The 20,168-nt window shown below is 38.6% G+C and overlaps 1 protein-coding gene across 7 annotated transcripts in view; it reads right to left on the reverse strand.

The window, feature by feature from the left end:
* Positions 1–264: 264 nt before the first annotated feature.
* Positions 265–20,168, reverse strand: part of TMEM68 (transmembrane protein 68) — a 33,678-nt gene continuing 13,774 nt past the window's right edge. For 3 of the 7 annotated variants that reach the window (XM_024742615.1, XM_024742618.1, XM_024742616.1), the window contains 5 exons: positions 17,391–17,558; positions 14,520–14,713; positions 9,406–9,466; positions 6,774–6,913; positions 265–1,093 (listed from right to left, as the gene is read on the reverse strand). In XM_024742615.1, coding sequence (XP_024598383.1) covers positions 989–1,093; positions 6,774–6,913; positions 9,406–9,466; positions 14,520–14,713; positions 17,391–17,558 — 668 coding nt within the window. In that variant the 3' untranslated portion in view covers positions 265–988. Of the gene's footprint in view, positions 1,094–5,751; positions 6,662–6,773; positions 6,914–9,405; positions 9,467–14,519; positions 14,714–17,390; positions 17,559–18,770; positions 18,911–19,165; positions 19,276–20,168 lie in introns of those variants that run through there. The other 4 variants (XM_024742620.1, XM_024742622.1, XM_024742617.1 and 1 more) reach the window with 4 other exon arrangements.

Genomic DNA, 20,168 nt, shown 5'->3' on the forward strand with positions numbered 1-20,168 from the left:
AGAGCTTTCTCTCTGTGCTTTCATCAGCCTAGAATCAGCTTCTAACATATGAGATGCAGGGCACAACCGTGATTTCTATCCTGACAGTATTAAATGCCATATCATAGGGCTGACAATGCACACCCTGTACGGCTTGTCTACAGAGTCTCATTAAAAATATAATACTAGAGGGGGCTTCCCTGGTGGCGCAGTGGCTGAGAGTCTGCCTGCCCACGCAGGGGACACAGGTTCATAATAACAATAATTAGAAATTTTACTTTCCCTAATTTCTTTTTTACTCAACTTGAAAAACAGTACATCATTTTCATTGTCCTTGGCAACTTGACATCATACCTGAAGGAGTAATTTAAACATCCTATGGACAAAATACATAAGCTTCTAAAAGATGTTGGTATTGTTTAATTAATTCAGTTATAATTTCATTCTACAGTCATCAATCACAGCAAATATAAAGAATTTAAAACAATATTCCTCACCAAAGTATTAACATGTTTTTAAAAATTGAATTGTTGAGGCATAAAAACATTATGCGATTTGCCCAAGGTCATGAAAGGAATGAGGGGCAGAGGAAAGAGCATTTTTTTTTCCTAACTGAAGTGTCTGTACTAAACCCTAGGTTATGCCACCTTGCAAAAGTAGCTCAGTGCAAGAGATACAGAAACTAGATGCATTATTTAGGAATGTTTGTTTAACTTCCATTGCTGTTATTAATAAACTTAACTTTAAGAATCTATGTTTATGATACATTATTAGGAAATTATAAAAAGAACCATGATCATTTTCTGAATAATTAGGCATGTAACGAGTTATTGTTTAAATCTGACACAATGGATTGCAGAAACAAAATTGACAATACAATGTTAAACGAGTTCAGTGAAAGATGCTTATTAACATGGTTTTTTAAAAAATACTAATTATAGAACCCACAAAATTTTGAAGACAGTCCTACAGACATAAACATATTAATATAAATGTATTAAAGAGTCTTCTAGTTGATCTTTTGTTTGTTATGAAAACGTTCTAGCAAAGCACTCATAATGTTTCCGGGTATTCTTTGGTGCTTATCAATCAAAGCTTGAACGGCAACCTTCGTCTATCAAGGAAACAAAAGAAAGGCCGTTATTCTTTTAGTTCTCAATGTAGATATGTAGTTAGTAAGGATTTTAATATACTATTACTTATGAGAAGTCTTCCCTAACTTAGCACCCATCGCTACTCAGAGTAAATGATCTCCTTCTCAGCATGCCCATAGCATATTTCTTTTTTTTTTTTAATGTAATACTGTTTATTTAACTTCAAAACCCTTTCAGCATTCTAAACATACAAAAAAGTAACAGAACGTTGCAAATTGTGTTTAGTACAGAAGGTTCTTGAACTTTCATTGATGCAGTGGTTCTTCCCTGTGCATAGCATATTTCTTATACTTACTTTATTACACTTGAATTACAGATACTGTCTGCATGGCAACTTTCTACACCAGGTTGTAAGCTCCTTAAAATACATCTTAGCATTTCTCCAGCACTGAGCACGGCAATGCCTTGCACATAATAAACACTAAAAAGAACTGAAGGGAAAAAAGTCAGAAGAAAAATGTAGCAGGAAATTTTCTGGTAGGCAAATGGAAGTTTTCGCTCCTTTTCACCCATTAGTACATTTTTATGTATTTGTCTTTCATGACCATACACACCAATCACATCAGGCAATGCGACAGGAAAAAGTGAGGAAAACTACGAACGAGCAGATATGCTTTAGTTCTTTACCCCAATTTCTAGATGATTTAATAGGAATTTAAATTAAGTCATAGCAATGGAAAAGTCAATTAGGATACATCAAGAAATCTTCTAAAACTATTTGTTCCCATTAAATTCATGACAAATTTCAACAATTTTTAATTTATTGTTTTTAATTTATTTTATTGAAGTATAGTTGATTTACAATAACAAATTTTACTTTAAATCAGTTTGTGGCTCTCTAAAAAAACTTTTTCTGCGTGCACATAGTACAGGTAGGCACAACCGTACACACTTCTTTTCAGATGCTAACCTTTAGTAAGCCTTCTTTTTACAAATCTTGGACCTTCATTTATTTTTAAATATAATTAAGAAACCCTAGCCCAAAGATGTATTTTAAAAATATGCCTCTCTAATGCACAAGTGTTCACATCTGTGAGATGAGAACAATTTCATACACTTACGATAAGGATTACATGAAACTGAAGCCATGTCTTCAGGCACTGAGCACAGCGACTGACACACAGGTTGTGTTCTGTGCCGTATATTTTTAAAATTTTATTCATTCACTCAGAAAATACTAGATGCTTTGGAAGCTATAACGTTAGTGAAACAAGTCTCTAATCTCAAGGAGCTCATAATAAGCATAATCAAGGACAAAGTAGTTAGAATGTAAGCTCATTTGTGAGCTGTATCATCTGAGATGTGAAAAGAACACATCTGAAGTTCATCGGTGGCCGGTGACCAGGGAAGTTTCCGTGGACGGGGTACTGTTTGGTCTGGGTCTCCCCCGGCCTGTGAGATTTCAATAGCAGTGAAGAAAGCAGCAAGAGCGAAAAGACCACAAGAAAACAGTTAAGCGACGGAGAGCTGGCATTTCAGGTATGTGTTCATTTGCTGGGCAGTATAAGGCTTTACAGGTAGGTTTCAATTAAATCACGAAGGGAGTTAAATACCAAGTGAAAAAGTAGAGACTTTGTTTGCTATGAATTGATGTATCAAGGAAGAACTTCTGGGTGGAGAAATATGGGGTCTGTGCATTAAGAAAATACAGCTCTCGCAAAGATCACTAATGACCCCCTTGTGTCACTAAATCCTACGGACATTCTTTTCATCTGACGTGACCATTGATCCTGCTTCTGGAACTCACACCCTTGGAGGAAAAGCTAGGTTTTCAGGACGCTCCCTTTCAACCGCCTATTGCAGATCTACACTCCCCAAATCAAGCACTGACTATTCCTCCAAGGCTCAGTAAGCTTTCCACAGCGTAAATTACCATCCATTTGCTGCCGACTCCCAGATTTATATCTCCAGCCGCCCAGCCTCGGATAGGAATGTTCAATAGGACTTCCCTTGAATGTTTTAAAGGCACCTCAAACTCAACGTGCTTCAGCAAATGGCCATGAATCCCGCCCAGTAACCCAAACCTGGGAATCATCCTTAACAATTCCTGCTTCTCATTCAGCGAGAGTAAGAGTCCATAGGTGGCATCCGTTAGCTCACCTCCCAGTGCCACTCACATCTACCCACTTCTCCCCACCTTCCTTCCACCTTAATAGGACATGTGTATTATATATACCTGTACATATAAATACATCTGTACTTAACGTCTGTGTGGATGTGTGTATGCAGAATGCAGAGAGAGCGGCAAAGAGACAGATGGAAACAGAACAGATTTCTTTAAGACTGAGGGAACTTTAAGGCCGTATCCCAAGTGCCTGCTTCAGCTTGAGTACAGTGTATTTTAATTTAGATTTAGTGTCTACGAAATGCATCTTCTCCACAATCAAATGTCTGAACAGTCTAGCTCCCACTTCTTAAATGAGGTTTCATTTCTACATTAATTTAGATGTTAGTAATTTTGGATTTGCGATAATCCAGGGATTGTTATGCTACAGTTTATGTTTATATTGTAAACAATGGAGATTGGAGATTCATGCAATGTATCCAGAAAAGGAAAATTTCAAGTATTCTTTATCTCAAGTTTACTTTAGTTCAGCAATGACAACTTACCATCAGAAATATGGGTATGGCAACTATAGATTTAAGGAAATTCCCTCGAGAAATTTTACTAAACTATGCTTTCGCAGACACCTTCTGTTACTTTAGATACTGATGATAAAGTACATAAAGTAACTGGAGACAGTAACTGAGGTATTTCAATGATTCAGGAAGGCCTCTTCTTTTTACCAGTTTGAATTGGTAAATATATATTTTAGCATCTAAAATATCTAACTCTACCAGTGCCATGAATATATTTCTCACTCATGAAAAATCAAGTCCCGGGAATATATATATATTCTCCTTAACTGAGAAAAATAAGGGAACAGGATTCACTTAATTTTAGACCTGGATGAAACCTCTGAGATATCTATTTTAATCTCCCCATTCTACAGTTGAGGACTCTGAGACTCAGGGAGGAACACATCATTTACCCAGCCTGACTCTGCGGCCTGGTGGGAGAGTTAGGGTTAGGACTCAGATCCCTAAACTTCCAGGCCAGTTTCTCCTCCCTCTCTCTCCACTACCTTGTATCTTAACCATAAAAATGGACGGTATTTGTAAGAAAGTGTTCCTAACTTGTTCTGACCCAATTAAATCCTAATAGTTAGGTGGGAAAAACCTTTTTAAAGAACAAAACAGAGTTCAGCTCTGCTAAAGGAGAATGCATTTGTCAGGGAGCTGCGGAGGTGTGGTACAGGAACAATAAGGTGTGTGGGCAGAAGCAACATGACAGGGTGAGGGCTGAGCCCTGGTGTCATCTGAAATCACCACCGTGAGGCATCACCTGGGGATGGGAGAAGTGCTATGCACAGAGCCTGCCCGGACCGGGAAACCAGTGTTGGAGTGGTTTCCTTTCAGGAAAAGGATTGCTACACGCTCTGAGTGAACTCACTTAACCAGTTAGTAGAATACCTAGCGGGAGGTACATTTTCTCAGAATGAAGCTCACAGACAAGGAACATAATGTATCATTAATGTTACCTTTGTCAAGCTTCCTACATACCAGCTGCTTGATTTGAACAGTCTCATCTGATGTGACATTCTAGCTGCCTCAGCTGGGCATCCTTTCCTAAGTGCCAGACCTTGCTGAGCCCTGGGCATTACGGTTGCTCGTCCGCTCGGCCTCTTCTGGGCCATCCCTGTGGAAAGGATCCAGTCCTGCCCCGTTAACGCCCAGTGTGGCTGTGTGCCTGCCTCGGCCAGTGTCACTGCGGGTGAACGGCTACTTCCAGTGGCCTCTCCTAAACAAAATCTGCTATTCACGGGCCGAAAAGTAGAGTTCCCACCTACTTTTCCAGTTTCATCTCAACCAAATGCTCGCTACCCACTCAGCTAGTGATTCCCCCAGTTTATTCCAGAGCTGTTATTAGCTGCTATTCCAGGAAAAACCAGGAGCTGGTTTTGGTCAGATGAGACTGGGCAAAGCTCTTTGAAACAAAGTTAAGTGGACCTCTTTACTGCGGGGCTTCTTGGAACCTTCACGATGTTCACATGCTTTGCGAAATTCCTGAAGGCGAATTTATTAGGCTCCCTTCCCAACCTCACTCTCCTAGGCCTATCAGGCTGCTCTACACTGTTGGTGTCTGCAGTCAACTTTCCTACACTGTTCCTCTGTTGGAACTCTTCCCTCCTGCCCCAAGTCCGCATGTCCAAGTTCCGTCCGTCTTTCAAGACCTACCACAAATGCCCTCAGTTCTAGGAAGCGTTTCCTATTTTTTCCCTCACAAAGCAGTCTCCTTCCCTTTTGAGCTTCTCCTGGTCTCACTCAAACTCGGCCTCCCTACTGCTTCTAGTGATCTTTCTAAAAGCAAACCTACTACATCAGTCATCTGCTTTCAGTAGCTACCCCTGGCTTTCAAGAAACAAAATCAAGGATGTGCCTTCGTGGTCCAGACACTCCTATGTTTCCAGCCTCATTGTCTATACTCTCTATCCCTTTAGCTACCCCAGACCACCCTCAACTCCCTGAAGACTTTACGCCCGTGCGTGCTGCCATCCTTTCATATGCTGTTTCCTCTACCTCTCTACTCTTCACCCAGCGAATCCCTTTTCGCCTTTCAAAACTGAATTCAAGTATCACTTCCTTCAAGGAGGCATCCCTGGTTTAATTTAGATGTCTTTCCTTTGTGTTTCCATAATACCCTAAAACAGCAGGTCTCAACCAGGGGAGATTTTGTCTCCCAGGGGATAATGGCAACGTCTAGAGATGTTTTTTTATTGTCACGGTGAGTGAGGGATAGCGATGAGATGCTGCCAGCATCTAGTGAGTGAACACCCTAGGGTGCACAGAACAACCGCACAACACAAATACCAATAGTGCCCAGGTTGAGAAATCGCGCCGCAAGCACACCATCGTGCGAACGCATCACCTTAAAAGCATCGATTTAGTTATTTACCTGCCACGCTGGGCCACAAGTTCCTAGAGTCACAGCAGTAGCCAGCAGTCATGGAACACCTACTAGATGGCAGACACTGCTCTCAGTGACGGATGTCCTCAATCGCATGTGACCCCCAGGGGTAACTCTGTGAGTGGGCTCCGTTCTCCCCCCTGCTCCCCTGCCCAAGCAAACAAACAGCGGCACCAGAACGATCTGACTTCACAGCCCACACTCTTAAACACGATTCCATTTTCCTCCCAAGGTATTTCTACCAGACAAAGCAATTTCTTTTCATGGAGGTCAAAGCTTTCTTCTTCTGAATATCACTTAATGAAACCTTTTAATTAACGGTGCCGAGAACTTTAACCTCAACACAATTGGCATTTTAGAAAGAACGGTTCTTTGTTGGGGGCAGGGCGGGTGTCCTGTGCACTAGAGAATGTTTACCAGCATCCCCGGCCTCTACCCACTGGACGCCAACAGCACGACCTCCTCCCGAGTCTCATCCGTGGTGACAATAAAAATGTCTCCAGACATTGCCAGATGTCCCCTGGGGAAAAAATCACCACTGATCCAGAACATGCTTGTAGAATTATTAATTTTTAAAATAAAACCTGAAAGTACAAATGTGTCCTAAAACTAAGAAAGAAAGAATAATTTACCTTTTCAGCTAGTTCTTCTGCCGTGATCTTTGGATCGTATGGAATGGGGTCACCTAAATAGGTGCGTAACTTCACTGGAAAACCTCCATACATTGGGGCAAACGGATAGCGGAACTTCTCATACAGCCACCTAAATAACCCTGTTTTAAAGAAAACAAAATCATTTTAATTGGCTAAATATTCTGAGCATGTAACTGTAAACTTTCAAATTAATTATGTAAGACTTACAGGATGGAGGCAAACAGGATCACCTCCTGGCAATTAATACAATACTTTTTTAAAAGATGAGCTTTTCATTGATCGTAGCAAATGTACCACACTAATGCAAGATGTGAATAACAGAAGAAACTGGGGAGTGGTGAGGTTTGTGGGTACTCTCTATGCCCTCTGCTCAATTTCTCTGTAAACCTAAAAATGCTCAAAAAACTAAGGTCTATTAATTACGGGGGAAAGATGAGCTTTTAAAAATGTAAGAATTTTAAAAGGCAAACTAATTACTATTATTGAAAAACACAGCATAAAGATTGCAACAAAAAGCTAGAAGCTAAAAAGTCTAGAGACTCACAAATACCTGTTACACAAACAAAAGAAAAAATGAAAGCATAAAATAAATTCAAGTAAACATGAGACTAAAATGCACCAATAAACTAAGTAAAGACTAAAAACATTACTGTAAACTAGGAAAAAGAATTGTTAATGCTAATGACCAACCATGAAATTTAGCAAGATTAAAAGTGGTAATAATGTAACATAAACTGACAGACTAAGTTTAAAAAAAAAGAATCCAAAACATGACAAGCAACATGGAATACATAATTAAGAACTGCTGTGAGGGCTTCCCTGGCGGCGCAGTGGTTGAGAGTCCGCCTGCCGATGCAGGGGACGTGGGTTCGTGCCCCGGTCTGGGAAGATCCCACATGCCGCAGAGCGGCTGGGCCCGTGAGCCATGGCCGCTGAGCCTGCGCGTCCAGAGCCTGTGCTCCGCAGTGGGAGAGGCCACAACGGTGAGAGGCCCGCGTACCGCAAAAAAAAAAAAGAATTGTACTGAAAGTTTAAAACACTTTATATATGGAAACATAGAATATACCATAAGACCCAAAGTAATACTCAAAAAATATACCACTACACACCAACTTTTGAGATATTCAACTTTTAAAGTAAAAAAAGCAGTCAAAAAGAATTTTTTTTTTTTTTTTTTTGCGGTACGCGGGCCTCTCACTGCTGTGGCCTCCCCTGTTGCGGAGCACAGGCTCCGGACGCGCAGGCTCAGCGGCCATGGCTCACGGGCCCAGCCGCTCCGCGGCATGTGGGATCCTCCTGGACCGGAGCACGAACCCGGGTCCCCTGCATCAGCAGGCGGACTCTCAACCACTGTGCCACCAGGGAAACCCAGTCAAAAAGAATTTTAAAACCACTTTACAATTAAAGAAACAAAATTAGGAATAATTTCTGGTATGCAGCTTAAATTCTAAAGAAATGATCTGAGAGAAAATTAGAAGGATTAATTACACGACAAAAGTTAAACATCACATCAATCTGCCTTTCCATTCCAAATTTCAAGAAAAAGAACTAAAAAAACATAATGGAATATCAACAATATACCAACACCTACATAAAAGGAACAAGAGAAGTTTGAGGTTTTCAGGATGGGATTTGTATGTGGGTGGGAACACTAACAATATAGCAGTAGGGAGAAAACATAATCAATCAAATATAATATATAAACCATAGGGTACAAAGCAAACAATAAAACTAAAAAAAAAAAGACTTTGCAAAGAGAAAGCACATTGAACTGTTATCACTCTTATAGCTAGGTTCAAAGCTTACTTTGTTATCAATAAAGTAAAGGTAGGCAAAAAGAACTTTTCAATGTAAACCTATCATGGTTCAAAAAAAAAAAAACAAGAGGTAACCGAAATAAATTAAAGCAAAAGATATCTCCTTAGGTTGTTAATCTTAATTCAATATTTTCTTGTCTAAGAACCTACAGTACAGCACAGGGAACTCTACTCAACACTCTGTAATGACCTATGTGGGAAAAGAATCTAAAACAGAGTGGCTGTGTGTATATGTATAACTGATTCACTTTGCTGTACACCTGAAACTAACACAACATTGTAAAATCAACTAGACTCCAATAGAAATTAATTTCTTAAAATTTAAAAGAGATTTATGCAAACATATATATATACTTTTTTCAGGATAAATAGACTTTCAAATTCTGCCCCCCCCCAATTTTCTTTACTGCCATCCATTTTTACAGCTGTCACTTCCTCAGGAATGAGTTAGGAAGATAGTCTTTATTTACAAATAAGTACATTTGTTTTAAACCTCAACAACATGGTTTAACACAGTAAATTAGAAAATTCACTCCGTAATTTTAAAAAGCCCATGATAAATAAGCTTCAGTATCTACGTGAGACTCTTAACAAAAATCTAACATCTAGAACCGTCATTACTTAGAACCAGTTATCATTTAGAGTTTAAAGAGAAAAACATCTAAATAGTATATGCGTTTTCTAAAGTAATAATTCAAAAAGTTTTCCTGTAGTGTTCAAAAGCCCAAATATTTAAAATATTACATTCTAAATATTACATTATAATTAGAAAAACCATATGAATCAGAACTTACTTGTTCCTCCGAGGGATCTAAATCCTTCTCGAATATTTTGTGTAAACATAGGAATAATGGGCTAAAGAGAGAATTTGAATTAAAAAGTAAATACGTTAATCCATTTGATGTCTCTAATGCAAACTTTTGAGGGCCTGTTTAAGTTACAAAACCGAGGCATTTTAAAAATAAAGGTATACTGTTATCACCAGTGTGATTTATCAGACTAAAATTAACATGATCATTTGTAGAAAAATATAAATTGGAAACACTACCTTCTAGTGGTAATACATAATATTTCATTTACCGACTTTCCTATCATTCCACATGAACTCTTGAAACTCAAAATTAAGATTAAAGTGATCATTAATTTCATTAAGTAAAATGAATGTGATAATTAAACTGGTTTCAGTGGGCTACTGAAGAAAAAGTTTCAAGACAGAAATTCTCTCTATGGAGAAACTTACAAATGTTCAAATGACAAGTTTTAGCAAGATGCTGTCATGGAATTAGTGAAACACCATTTTGTTGTGAGCTTATTAAATCTAATAATGTTCAACATCAATGAAAAGTAATTATAATACTCAACACCAAAAAAAGAAAAAAAAAGGAAAAACATAATACATAAAAGAACTCTTTCTATCATTATTTTGGAGGATGTCTGCTCAAAAGTTCATGGTTTTCATTTTTCCATGAATATTATTGGTTAAATATGATTTTTAAAAAATGGAGACCTTATCTAAATGTCATGAAACGATGGATAAAGTAGCAAAGGATCATGTAAGGAAGTTACATCACGGCGAAACTGAAGTAGATAAAAAATTGAATAAAACACTTTAAAAGGTACACAAAATATACTGAATTAAATGATGTTTTAGAATAGATAAAACTGGAAGGGAGGGCGAGGATCATTTTACTTACAGTCTACTATCAGCATTTGTTAATACAGAATTACTTGCCTGAGTGAGCAGGGTTTGAAACATTTAAATAAGCTGACATTTAAAAAGCCATTCCTTTTCAGCTTTGGAAAGCAGTCAAATCTGGTGGACTAAAGGAAAGAGTCTACAGGCACAGCTTTCTTCATAAAACATACTCCCTTTCAATCACCTAACTGATCATTTATTTATTATCTCTCTCCCCTCACGAGAAGCAAGACCCCCCATAGCAGAGACTTGGTTTCGTTCACTGCTGGAAATACCTAGAACAGTGCCTGGAATAAAGCAGGTACTGAAAGACAGTGTGACAGGTGAACTAAAGAAGGAATGAATCAACAGGACAGAGAGAAAATGCTTCTAAGGAATTAGCTTGTATTCTCTGAATACAAAGGGTAGGAAACAGGCAGCAGCAATTTTAAAACCAGAAAAGCCGGGTAAAGAAGAAGCAGTCCGATGAATAACTTAAAATCTGATGGAGTTAATTCACAAAGCTAACACCTAAGACAAAGTAGACTGACTCTTTTGTAAAAAAATTCAGATTATGATTTTCCTAAAACCACCACTAGTTTTGTAGAATAAAGTGATGGTTGGAATCCTAATGTTTTAAATACTTCTCCAATGTCTTTAGAGTTGAGAACTTAAGATGCCCAGGAAGGAACAGAAAGCTTTCAGCTCACATATACACAACTTTGCCTTCTCTGATCAGTGCTGCTAGGTTTTTGTCTACTGACTGGCATGAACCCCGAAGTTAGTATTGAAGGATGCACTTTATAAAGACTCTTCAGGTATATATATATATCATCCTTTAAATGGCTAACTCTCCAGAAGCTGGGCATTTCTAGAAGATACTGAACAGGAGAAGGCTTACCCTACAAATTCAGTATTCCAGGCTATACCCCGGTTTCTAAATTTACATTCAAGCTTGCAGCCTTACAGCTGCAAGCATTACCTTATTACAACTTCATACTGTAGTTGGTTCCTTTGTTTGCGCACACTTTGTATAACAAGGTAGTTGCATAAGTAACCTAGAATCAAATTGATTACATGTATACATGTATCTCTGTACATGTATGTACACGTGTGTGAAGAGGTAGAGAATGTGTATTTTGTTAAAACTATTCTTGGGGAATAGAGCGTGGCCTTGGAGTCTTAACTTTGCCACAAAAATTTCAGTGGGAACCATTGGACAGGTCACTAAACCTGTTTCTTCATGTATGAAATGACAATGATAATAATTATCCCGTCTCAAGGTTTTTATAGATTGAGATAATACATATAAACAATTTTATTGAAACGAACGCTATTTTCTTTTACATCTGTTATTGGTTTTCCAATTAGAGTAAATGGGCTCATTTTTTCCCCAAATTATTTAGCTACGAAATTACCTAAAAATTCTTAGCAAAGTCAGAATTCTGAGGAATTCACAAAATAAGAGTGATTTAGATTATATCAAAAAGCCCGTAACTTGCAGACGAGCCTTAAATACTTTCTGCCAATATTTTGTGAATTTCTGTCGATGACCTAGATTTTCACTTGAATTTCCATTCCTTTGTTTCAATTTAAATGTGGTTAGTCTTGTAACAACAGTCGTAACTTTTTATTCAGTTTATGATAATTCTGTGAGAACTAAGAAGGGCTCTTTCAAATAAGCTGCTGGTGCCATTTACAACTGTATCCACATGTGACTGAAAGGCTTCCCTCGCGGATCTGCAAGGCCCTCTAATCTTGGGGTTGGCGGACTCACTGTGAAGTGTACCAGCTGCCTGCAGTCCTGAACTGTAAGCTCTGCTTCTGACTTGCTGTGTGACAGGGTCCCTCCATCCCTTCATCTCTGTGTGTCTGAGTCTCCTCATCTGTAACATTGGAATAATTACATATGTCACCTACTTACTGTACAGGGGTACCAACATAAAGCCTTTAAAAGTGCTAAGAAAGGTTAGGGTGGTACAAGATTTATCAGTGATGCAGTGCTATTTTGTAAATCAGCAACGTTAAAGATTTTCGTTTATTAACTTGTAAAAGGCTGTTTATTAAATTTTCTCAAGTTTTGTATAAAAAACCTTAAATTATCTAGGTTATCGGGTGTTTTTTTTTGGCTGTGTTGGGTCTTCGTTGCTGCGCGTGGGCTTTCTCTAATTGCAGCGAGCGGGGGCTACTCTTCGTTGTGGTGTGTGGGCTTCTCATTGCGGGGCTTCTCTTGTGGAGCACGGGCTCTAGGCACATGGGCTTCAGTAGTTGTGGCACGTGGGCCCAGCAGTTATGGCTCACGGGCTCTAGATTGCAGGCTCAGGAGTTGTGGGGCACGGGCTTAGTTGTTCAGCGGCATGTGGGATCTTCCTGGACCAGGGCTAGAACCCATGTCCCCTTTATTGGCAGGGGGATTCTTAACCACTGTGCTACCAGGGAAGCTCTATCTAGGTTATCTTAATTAATTATCTAGAAACTCAGGGATTGATAAAAGGGCTTCTTTCTCTATATAATTTTTTTCTTTCAAGACTTCTTCCAGGCAATGGTCCTTAAAACTGTAACTTAAGGATGAGGAATTAGAATTCCATGATCAATCTGTGTGATTCCAAATCTATTTTTGTCACTTTTACCTTAAACCTTGGAAGAAATAATTCTCTCAAAATACAAACCTGAAGATTGAACTATCTTTAAGTTTTTAGCTGTTACCATTGCTTTAATATACATTTACACTGATTATCCTTAATTTCGGGACAACTGTGCATATATCATCTTATATTCTACATTATTCATAAAGTCTAAGGTTTTGTTTTCTACCTTAGTACATAAGACTTTTTGGAAAATAAAATGGTCTATAAATTAATTTTCTGTATCATTAATACTATTAACATAGACTTAAATTCAAAAGACTCCTTTCTTGTAGTATTTAAAAAATCAATTCAACAAATGCAGAGAGCCTACTAAGTGCTAGTCATTGTACTAGGAATTCAGAATATAAAAGGTGGCTTTGTCCTAAGGGAGTTTATAATCTACTATAGGACAGTAGTGTTTAAATTTTTATGTTGTCCATTATTAAACACTTGGACAAGTACATCAACTTATACCAAGATCACATTGTTAAAGCACTATAGCAATAACTTACTTCTAGGAATTACATATACAAATATGTACAGAGAATAGAGCTCAATGTATTTTATTTTATTGTAACTCTGCAATTAAAAAATAAACGGAAAATGTCCATTCTTCTTCAAATGTTGCTTTTGGGTTAGAAGGAGTCATCCATAATCCTTTCCTTTTTAATCAAAAGTCTGCATCTGCAAGATGAACAGGCAAGCTAAGGGTGCAGACTGGTGTCTATATGACAGCAGTGGAAACACACACAAAAAAAACAGAAATGTGAAAGCATTAGCAGCAGTCCCTAACTAATTGGCCTGGAAAAAGAAAACCACCTTGTCAAGTGCTATGATTTCTTTTTCTAATAGACAATCTATAATGAAAACAAACAGAAAACAAAGAAGAAACATTCCATAAGTAATAAATGTTTCATAGGATAAAGTACAATACAGAGACCAAAAAGCTTAGATATACTTTCCAAAGCAAAAAAAACAAGATGGCATTCAGATTTCCCAGTTTACTAAGTAGAATAATTACAGCAAATCCCAGAGGAACACTTAATTTTACTGACAAATTCGTTCTTTTAAAAAGATCTAAATTCCACCAATATCTCTTTCTCATCTTTATTCATACTATTAGAGAGCTGATCACATTTGCTGATGAAAAATGGTAGAAACCATATATTATTTGAGCTCTATTGTTATATAAATTGGTCACAAATGCAAGAGTTACAATGAAACCAACCAATAGCCATCACTGAAACATGCCAACTCAGTTGAACCAAAGGATTAAAATACACAGAGTTGGATTGATTATACTTATGAAAAAAAGTATAAGTGAAGGAATACAAAAAATTTCATAAATTTGATTAAAAGAAGCTGGATTTTGAAGCATAAAATAAAGCCTTGCTAGATATTTGCAAATTTCCAGGTTGAATTTTTTTATAAAGATGGCTTCCCACGCACAAGGAATATTTCTCTATTGTTATCTTAGAGTTACAGACACTAATTTTTAAAGTAGTGCAATGACAGTATCTACATTCTGATATACTCTTAAGCTATTTAAGCATTTATTTTAAAGTAGACACAGCTTTCCTTTAATAATCAGTTTTATACAACTCACCACTTTTGCATCAATTGCAACCTGAGCGAAGCCTTTACGATTACCCCACACGATGTTGTAGGTCTCATCGCTAATCAGGGCTTCTCGAACACCACCTGGTGAGATAGCTAACAAGTGACCACTCCGCAGAATTTCAACACATTTTTCTCTTGGTCCATGTATAGCACAAAATACATCAAGTAATAAACTAAACCCTGTAAGAAACATTAGCATGAAGATATATCTTAAGTACTTCTTGTCCAATTCTTCAAGAGCAAAAATCTTCACAACCTACATAATGTACTATCTATACTTAAATCAGTAAATTCTTTTTTTTACTTTTTTTAAACCAACAACAACTCTTAAGGTTAACATAAGATTAATATTGCTGGTAAATTAGTAGCTATGTCTCGCTGATTACTTTCTCAGTGATCACCTACTACTCTGGCTACATATTCAAATTCTTAATTAAAACTCATGGGACTTCCCTGGTGGTCCAGTGGTTAAGACTCCATGCTTCCACTGCAAGGGGCACAGGTTCGATCCCTTGTTGCAGAACTAAGATCCCACATGCCGTGCTGTGTGACGGCCAAAAAAAGAAAAAAACAAACACCTGGGAAAATAGGGATTCTTATTCCCATTTTACAGATGAGGAAAGTTGACTCAGAGAGTTAAGAAGCTTGCTCCAAGTCACACACCTAGCAAAGGGCAGGGCAGAGATTCCGGTCCAGGTATGTCTAGTCCAAAGTTCCTTCCACTGCATCTCATGGCCAAACACTGTCTACAGTATTTATTAGAGCCATCAGAAAGGACATCCCATCATCAATCACACATCTAATCTTCCATTAACCCTATAAGAAAGAGAATCACTCAAGAGAATGTGAGTCTGACTGCTCTAGCTCTACCAAAATTGGCAAGCCACAGTTAAATCTATTGAAATTAAAAGTTAGATACTGCTAATTCCACAATAAAAAATTTTTTAAATCAACAATAATAGCAATATCATTAAGAGTTTTTAATAAAGTGAGTGGTTGGCTCAGGAACAATTAATTCCAGTCTTAATATTATACAGTTTTTCAAATTATAGCTATTTATGGATGAAAGAAATAATCCTATCAGTAATTAAATATTTTAACCAAATCCTAAGCTGGAAATTTAGAGGACTGGTGTTTGTATACATTATCCCTTGAGACTGGGAAATATGGGGATGGAGAGTGAAAACTGTGCAGAATAACCCAGCTTCTCATAGGTTTAAGGATCTGAAGCAAGATTATCAATATTATTGAGAAGAAATAATTCTCATCCTATACTATGTTAAAAGTTCACTGATTTCACTAGATGTATTCTCATGATAAACGAATAGACAGGGGAGGTTTAATAAATTACAAGATCATAAAGGGGGAATTTTTAAGTCAAATGCTAAATAAAAATATTCACATTTATTATTTATAAAAAGAAAGAAAAGTAAGCAACCTAATGTTCCATAAGAGAAAACTAGTTAAGTAAATATTTTAGTCATATATTTAAAATGTTATTTATAAAACATGGGAAAATGTTAATGCTACATTAAGTTTTTTAAAAAAGAACAAAACAGTTTGCATAACGTGAAGATGTGCAAATTAAAAATGAAGCAAAATAGGGCTTCCCTGGTGGCGCAGTGTTGAGAATCTGCCTGCCAATGCAGGGGACACGTGTTCGAGCCCCAGTCCGGGAAGATCCCACATGCCGCGGAGCAACTAGGCCCATGAGCCACAACTACTGAGCCTGTGCGTCTGTAGCTTGTGCTCCGCAACAAGAGAGGCCGCGATAGTGAGAGGCCCGCGCACCGCGATGAAGAGTGGCCCCGGCTTGCCGCAACTAGAGAAAGCCCTCGCACAGAAACGAAGACCCAACACAGCCAAAACTAAATAAATTAATTAATTTTTTAAAAAATGAAGCAAAATAAATCAAAACGATAACTGGATATATGTTAGGGGGTAGGACCATATAATGATGTTTTTCTTTCCTCTAGTTTCCAAGCTTATTATAAAGTGATCATATTACTGTCTGAAGAAATACCTTTTATAGCCAATTTAGTTTATACACAAAGTACAAATGGCTTTTTAGTGACACAAGGATGCTGGAAACATTAACCATGTCTATGAAAGGCACTAAGAGAACTGTTATTTCATTCACTGTCTGGTGTTTATCTGGTTGATGGGTGGCTTTTGCTTTTACAATCCCAGAGAACATACCATAAACTTTCTTGGCTTGTTTCTGGTGACTTCCTGACAGAAGAAAATAAGATTTAATCTTAATGAGTTTACTTTAGAATGATTTTTTTAAAAACTCTTATCATGTTTGAAACCATTCAGTTTATTAATCTTTTTAAAAAGGTACGAAGCCTTTATGAATATGAATATTTTTAAAAATGTAGTCCTCAGTCTTAAGAGTTATAATTCTACCAAGCAAGTCAAGTATGATAAGAGACATAATAGGCTCTTTAGGTTAGGATTTCTGAGGCAATATTATATGATTATATAAAGACAAAATATATCCTGGCTAATTTTTTTTAACTTTGATTTGCTATCAAACTGACAGTAATCAAACACTAATTACTATAAAATTAAACTCCCAGATCAATATCTCATAGAAAAATTCACCATATGAAAAATCAACTACCTTCTATACCAAAATACAAATTAATTGTTTGGCAAAAGTTACAATTAACTTCAAAAAATAATGACTGCCTGTTAATAGAGAAAGAAATTAGATAACATTTTTGGCCATAATGTTTTTATATTTAGGTATATTACCTAAAACAGATACTAAACTCAAAGACATACAGACTGTCACATAATTTGATCATGTTAATGAAACATTTTTATATCACCAGCTACAGTGAAAGTTTACCTGGAATTTTAAAAACAAAGTGATCAGCTACTACCCGGCAAGTTCTGCCTTTATGGATAAAAATTTTAGCCATGAAGTAGTAAAAATCGATGGGAATAGCTCCATGATAAAAAATGATCAGTGCTGGCCCTTCTTCTGGTATTTTTTCCATCCCATGAACTTCATAACCTGTTAGAAAGACAAAATACAGATACTTAAAATGTATTTAATATTAGTTTATTTATACTAAAGGATGGTTACTAACTCAGACACTCAGTCTTTCTTTCGGGAGCACAAGCCCCCCTGTTTCCATCCACTTTCCCCTTCCCTCCCTCCCTGAACATATCGGTCCTACAGCGGTTGGGTGGGCCGGCGTGCAGTAGGTGCCTGGGTGGAGGGTGGCCTGCAGTGGGTGCTGGAGCCCAGGCAGGGCGAGGAGGGCATCCGTACAGGGTGGCCCGGGATGGTGAGTCAAAACCCAAACGGTCACGAGAGCCCACACACAGGAGAAGAGACTAGAAAGGGTGCTGGGGCCTGGGCGGGCAAAGGAGGGGAGCCACGTGGCATGAGGATGGGGGTCAGAGCCCGAGTGGAGCAGGGTGGTGTCCCTGAGTGGCAGGGGACGGTGGCAGTGATGGGAGACTGATTACACCCAGGGGGACTGATCAAATCAGTTTACTTATTAAGGATAATGTCAGCCTAGTTTCTCACTGTTGGAGAAGGTTAACAGTCGCAAATACAGAAAAGGAGAAAACTAAAATCAACTCTGCAGCCGTGAGAGAACCTCACTCCCACCCTAAGAAGGAGAAGAAGCAGCACGTTAGAAAGCTGAGGCCACTCTCTCAGCTGCGTGGGAGGGAGGGCGAGCAGGTGCCACAAAAGTGGGAGAGAAGAAAACAACCAAAATGTTAACAAACACTTAGAGACCGAATGTGGGCGAGCGCTAGGTGTTGGATCCCCGGGAACCCAGAGACAAACAAGAGTCTGCACCCACTCCCCAGCCTCACGCAGGCCTCAGCGCGCATGCGCGAGAAAACCAGGGGCAGGGCAGGCCAGAGACTCACGAGAGACCCTGCTAAAGATTCAGAGAACAAAATCCCCCTCGCTTCCCGGAAGCTTCTCTTGTAAAAGCAAAACCTGGCCTAGGGAGAAGCGCAGGAAAGCCTTCCACCGCTTCTAAGAACCGGTACTTGCCAAAGGTATCTGACGCGGGCAGGGACAGAGTTCCACTCCCCACCCTCCTCTACCACTGAAGGAATAAACTACTTGGTAATATTTCAAATGGGCTCAAGAGAATGTTTTTAAAAACTAAATTTAATGATATTTCAAGATTCTGTATGTGTCTATACTTTTAACATTTCTTCCCAATTACTGAATTCTAATTCAAATAATTCAATTTACTTAGAACAGTCACTGAAGTTGTCTGACGTTATCCAAAGGATCGATTGTCCCATCAGATAAATTTTCCAAGAAATAAAGAATACTCCTTTCAGGGATTCTATACAGCATATTCCTGAGGTTCTCTCTTGCTTTCCAGAATACTTTTTTTTAAAAAAAAAAGAATTGAGAAATAATTGTTACTTAATACCAGGTCACCTGATTGAAAGTAGAAAAATTCAATGAATCAATTCATTATTGACAAAAACTAGAGTTTACCATCGTGCCACTAAACATTAAGCCCCAATATTCAACTGTGTCACTCGTAAAGCGTGGATGTGGTCATACCGCCCCTCGCTATAAAAGCACCAGCAGATAATCACTCTGGTCAATGTCAAGGCCTTTTAGGTCCCAATTACCGATCAAGTGATGTCAGATTCTTTCGGTGTCACGTGGACTCAGGGCGCCTCCCTCCTCTGTGCTGCTCACGTGACCGTCTCTAAAGGAGCACTTCCTGTCCCATGTTTCCCTGTCGAGCAAAAGCAGAAATCCTGGGGCACGTTACCTGCTCCTCGCTCAGACTCTGTATTCCCCTGGTCACCAGCTTCTGTGCGTTTTACCTCCAAAAACTCTTCAATCTATCACTCCCTCTTTCCAGTGTTAGTTTTGAAGTGTGGCCCCGTCCTCTCCTGCCTACAGAACCCCAGTCCTGGGGATCTGATGGGCAACAGCAGCTCAGAGAACGCAATCGGGAACGCAGCTATCGCCACCATCCGTCCATCCGCTGTCCAGGGACGGGGAGCCTCCGTATGGCACATTTTATGCACATTTCGAGTGGTCTGGGCCCCTTCAATGAAAACAGCCCTACTCTTGTGACGATTGCGGTTCTCTTATTTGATTCCAAGAGATGCGCATTTATTTACCTCCCCTGCTCTGTCCCCTGAGCCTAAGCACTCTCCAGATTCTTTGGCGAGGATCTGAAGGTCACGGGGAGCTCAGGTAGCCTCATCTATCTCCGTAGCAATTATTTATTATGTAAATGAGTTACTGCCTAGTGGCTTTAGACATCAGCATCATGAATCCAGATAAGGATGATCTTCTCCTAAGAGATAGATCCTTTCTAAATGTGTCACCAAAAATCCATTTTCAAGGCTATACGCCTACACACTACGGTAAAATAACAATACCATCCTTTTGAGTCTTCCTCCGGAAAGCACACAGAGGCAAACTACCTATAAAATAAAGTCAAACTCCTGAGCATAGCATTCAAGAGCCTTTAAAGCCGAATTTGGCTACTTCTCCAGGTTCATCCTTCCGCATACATCTCACCCATGAATGATTCATCTTCTGGTCCTGAATACACCCTGCATTTTATTCAGTACTGAGGTGTGCGCATGTTTTAACCTAGGTAGTTTCCTATTA

The sequence above is a fragment of the Neophocaena asiaeorientalis genome, unplaced genomic scaffold, assembly GCF_003031525.2.
Source record: "Neophocaena asiaeorientalis asiaeorientalis breed wild unplaced genomic scaffold, Neophocaena_asiaeorientalis_V1.1 scaffold226, whole genome shotgun sequence".
Classification (NCBI taxonomy): Eukaryota; Metazoa; Chordata; class Mammalia; order Artiodactyla; family Phocoenidae; genus Neophocaena; species Neophocaena asiaeorientalis.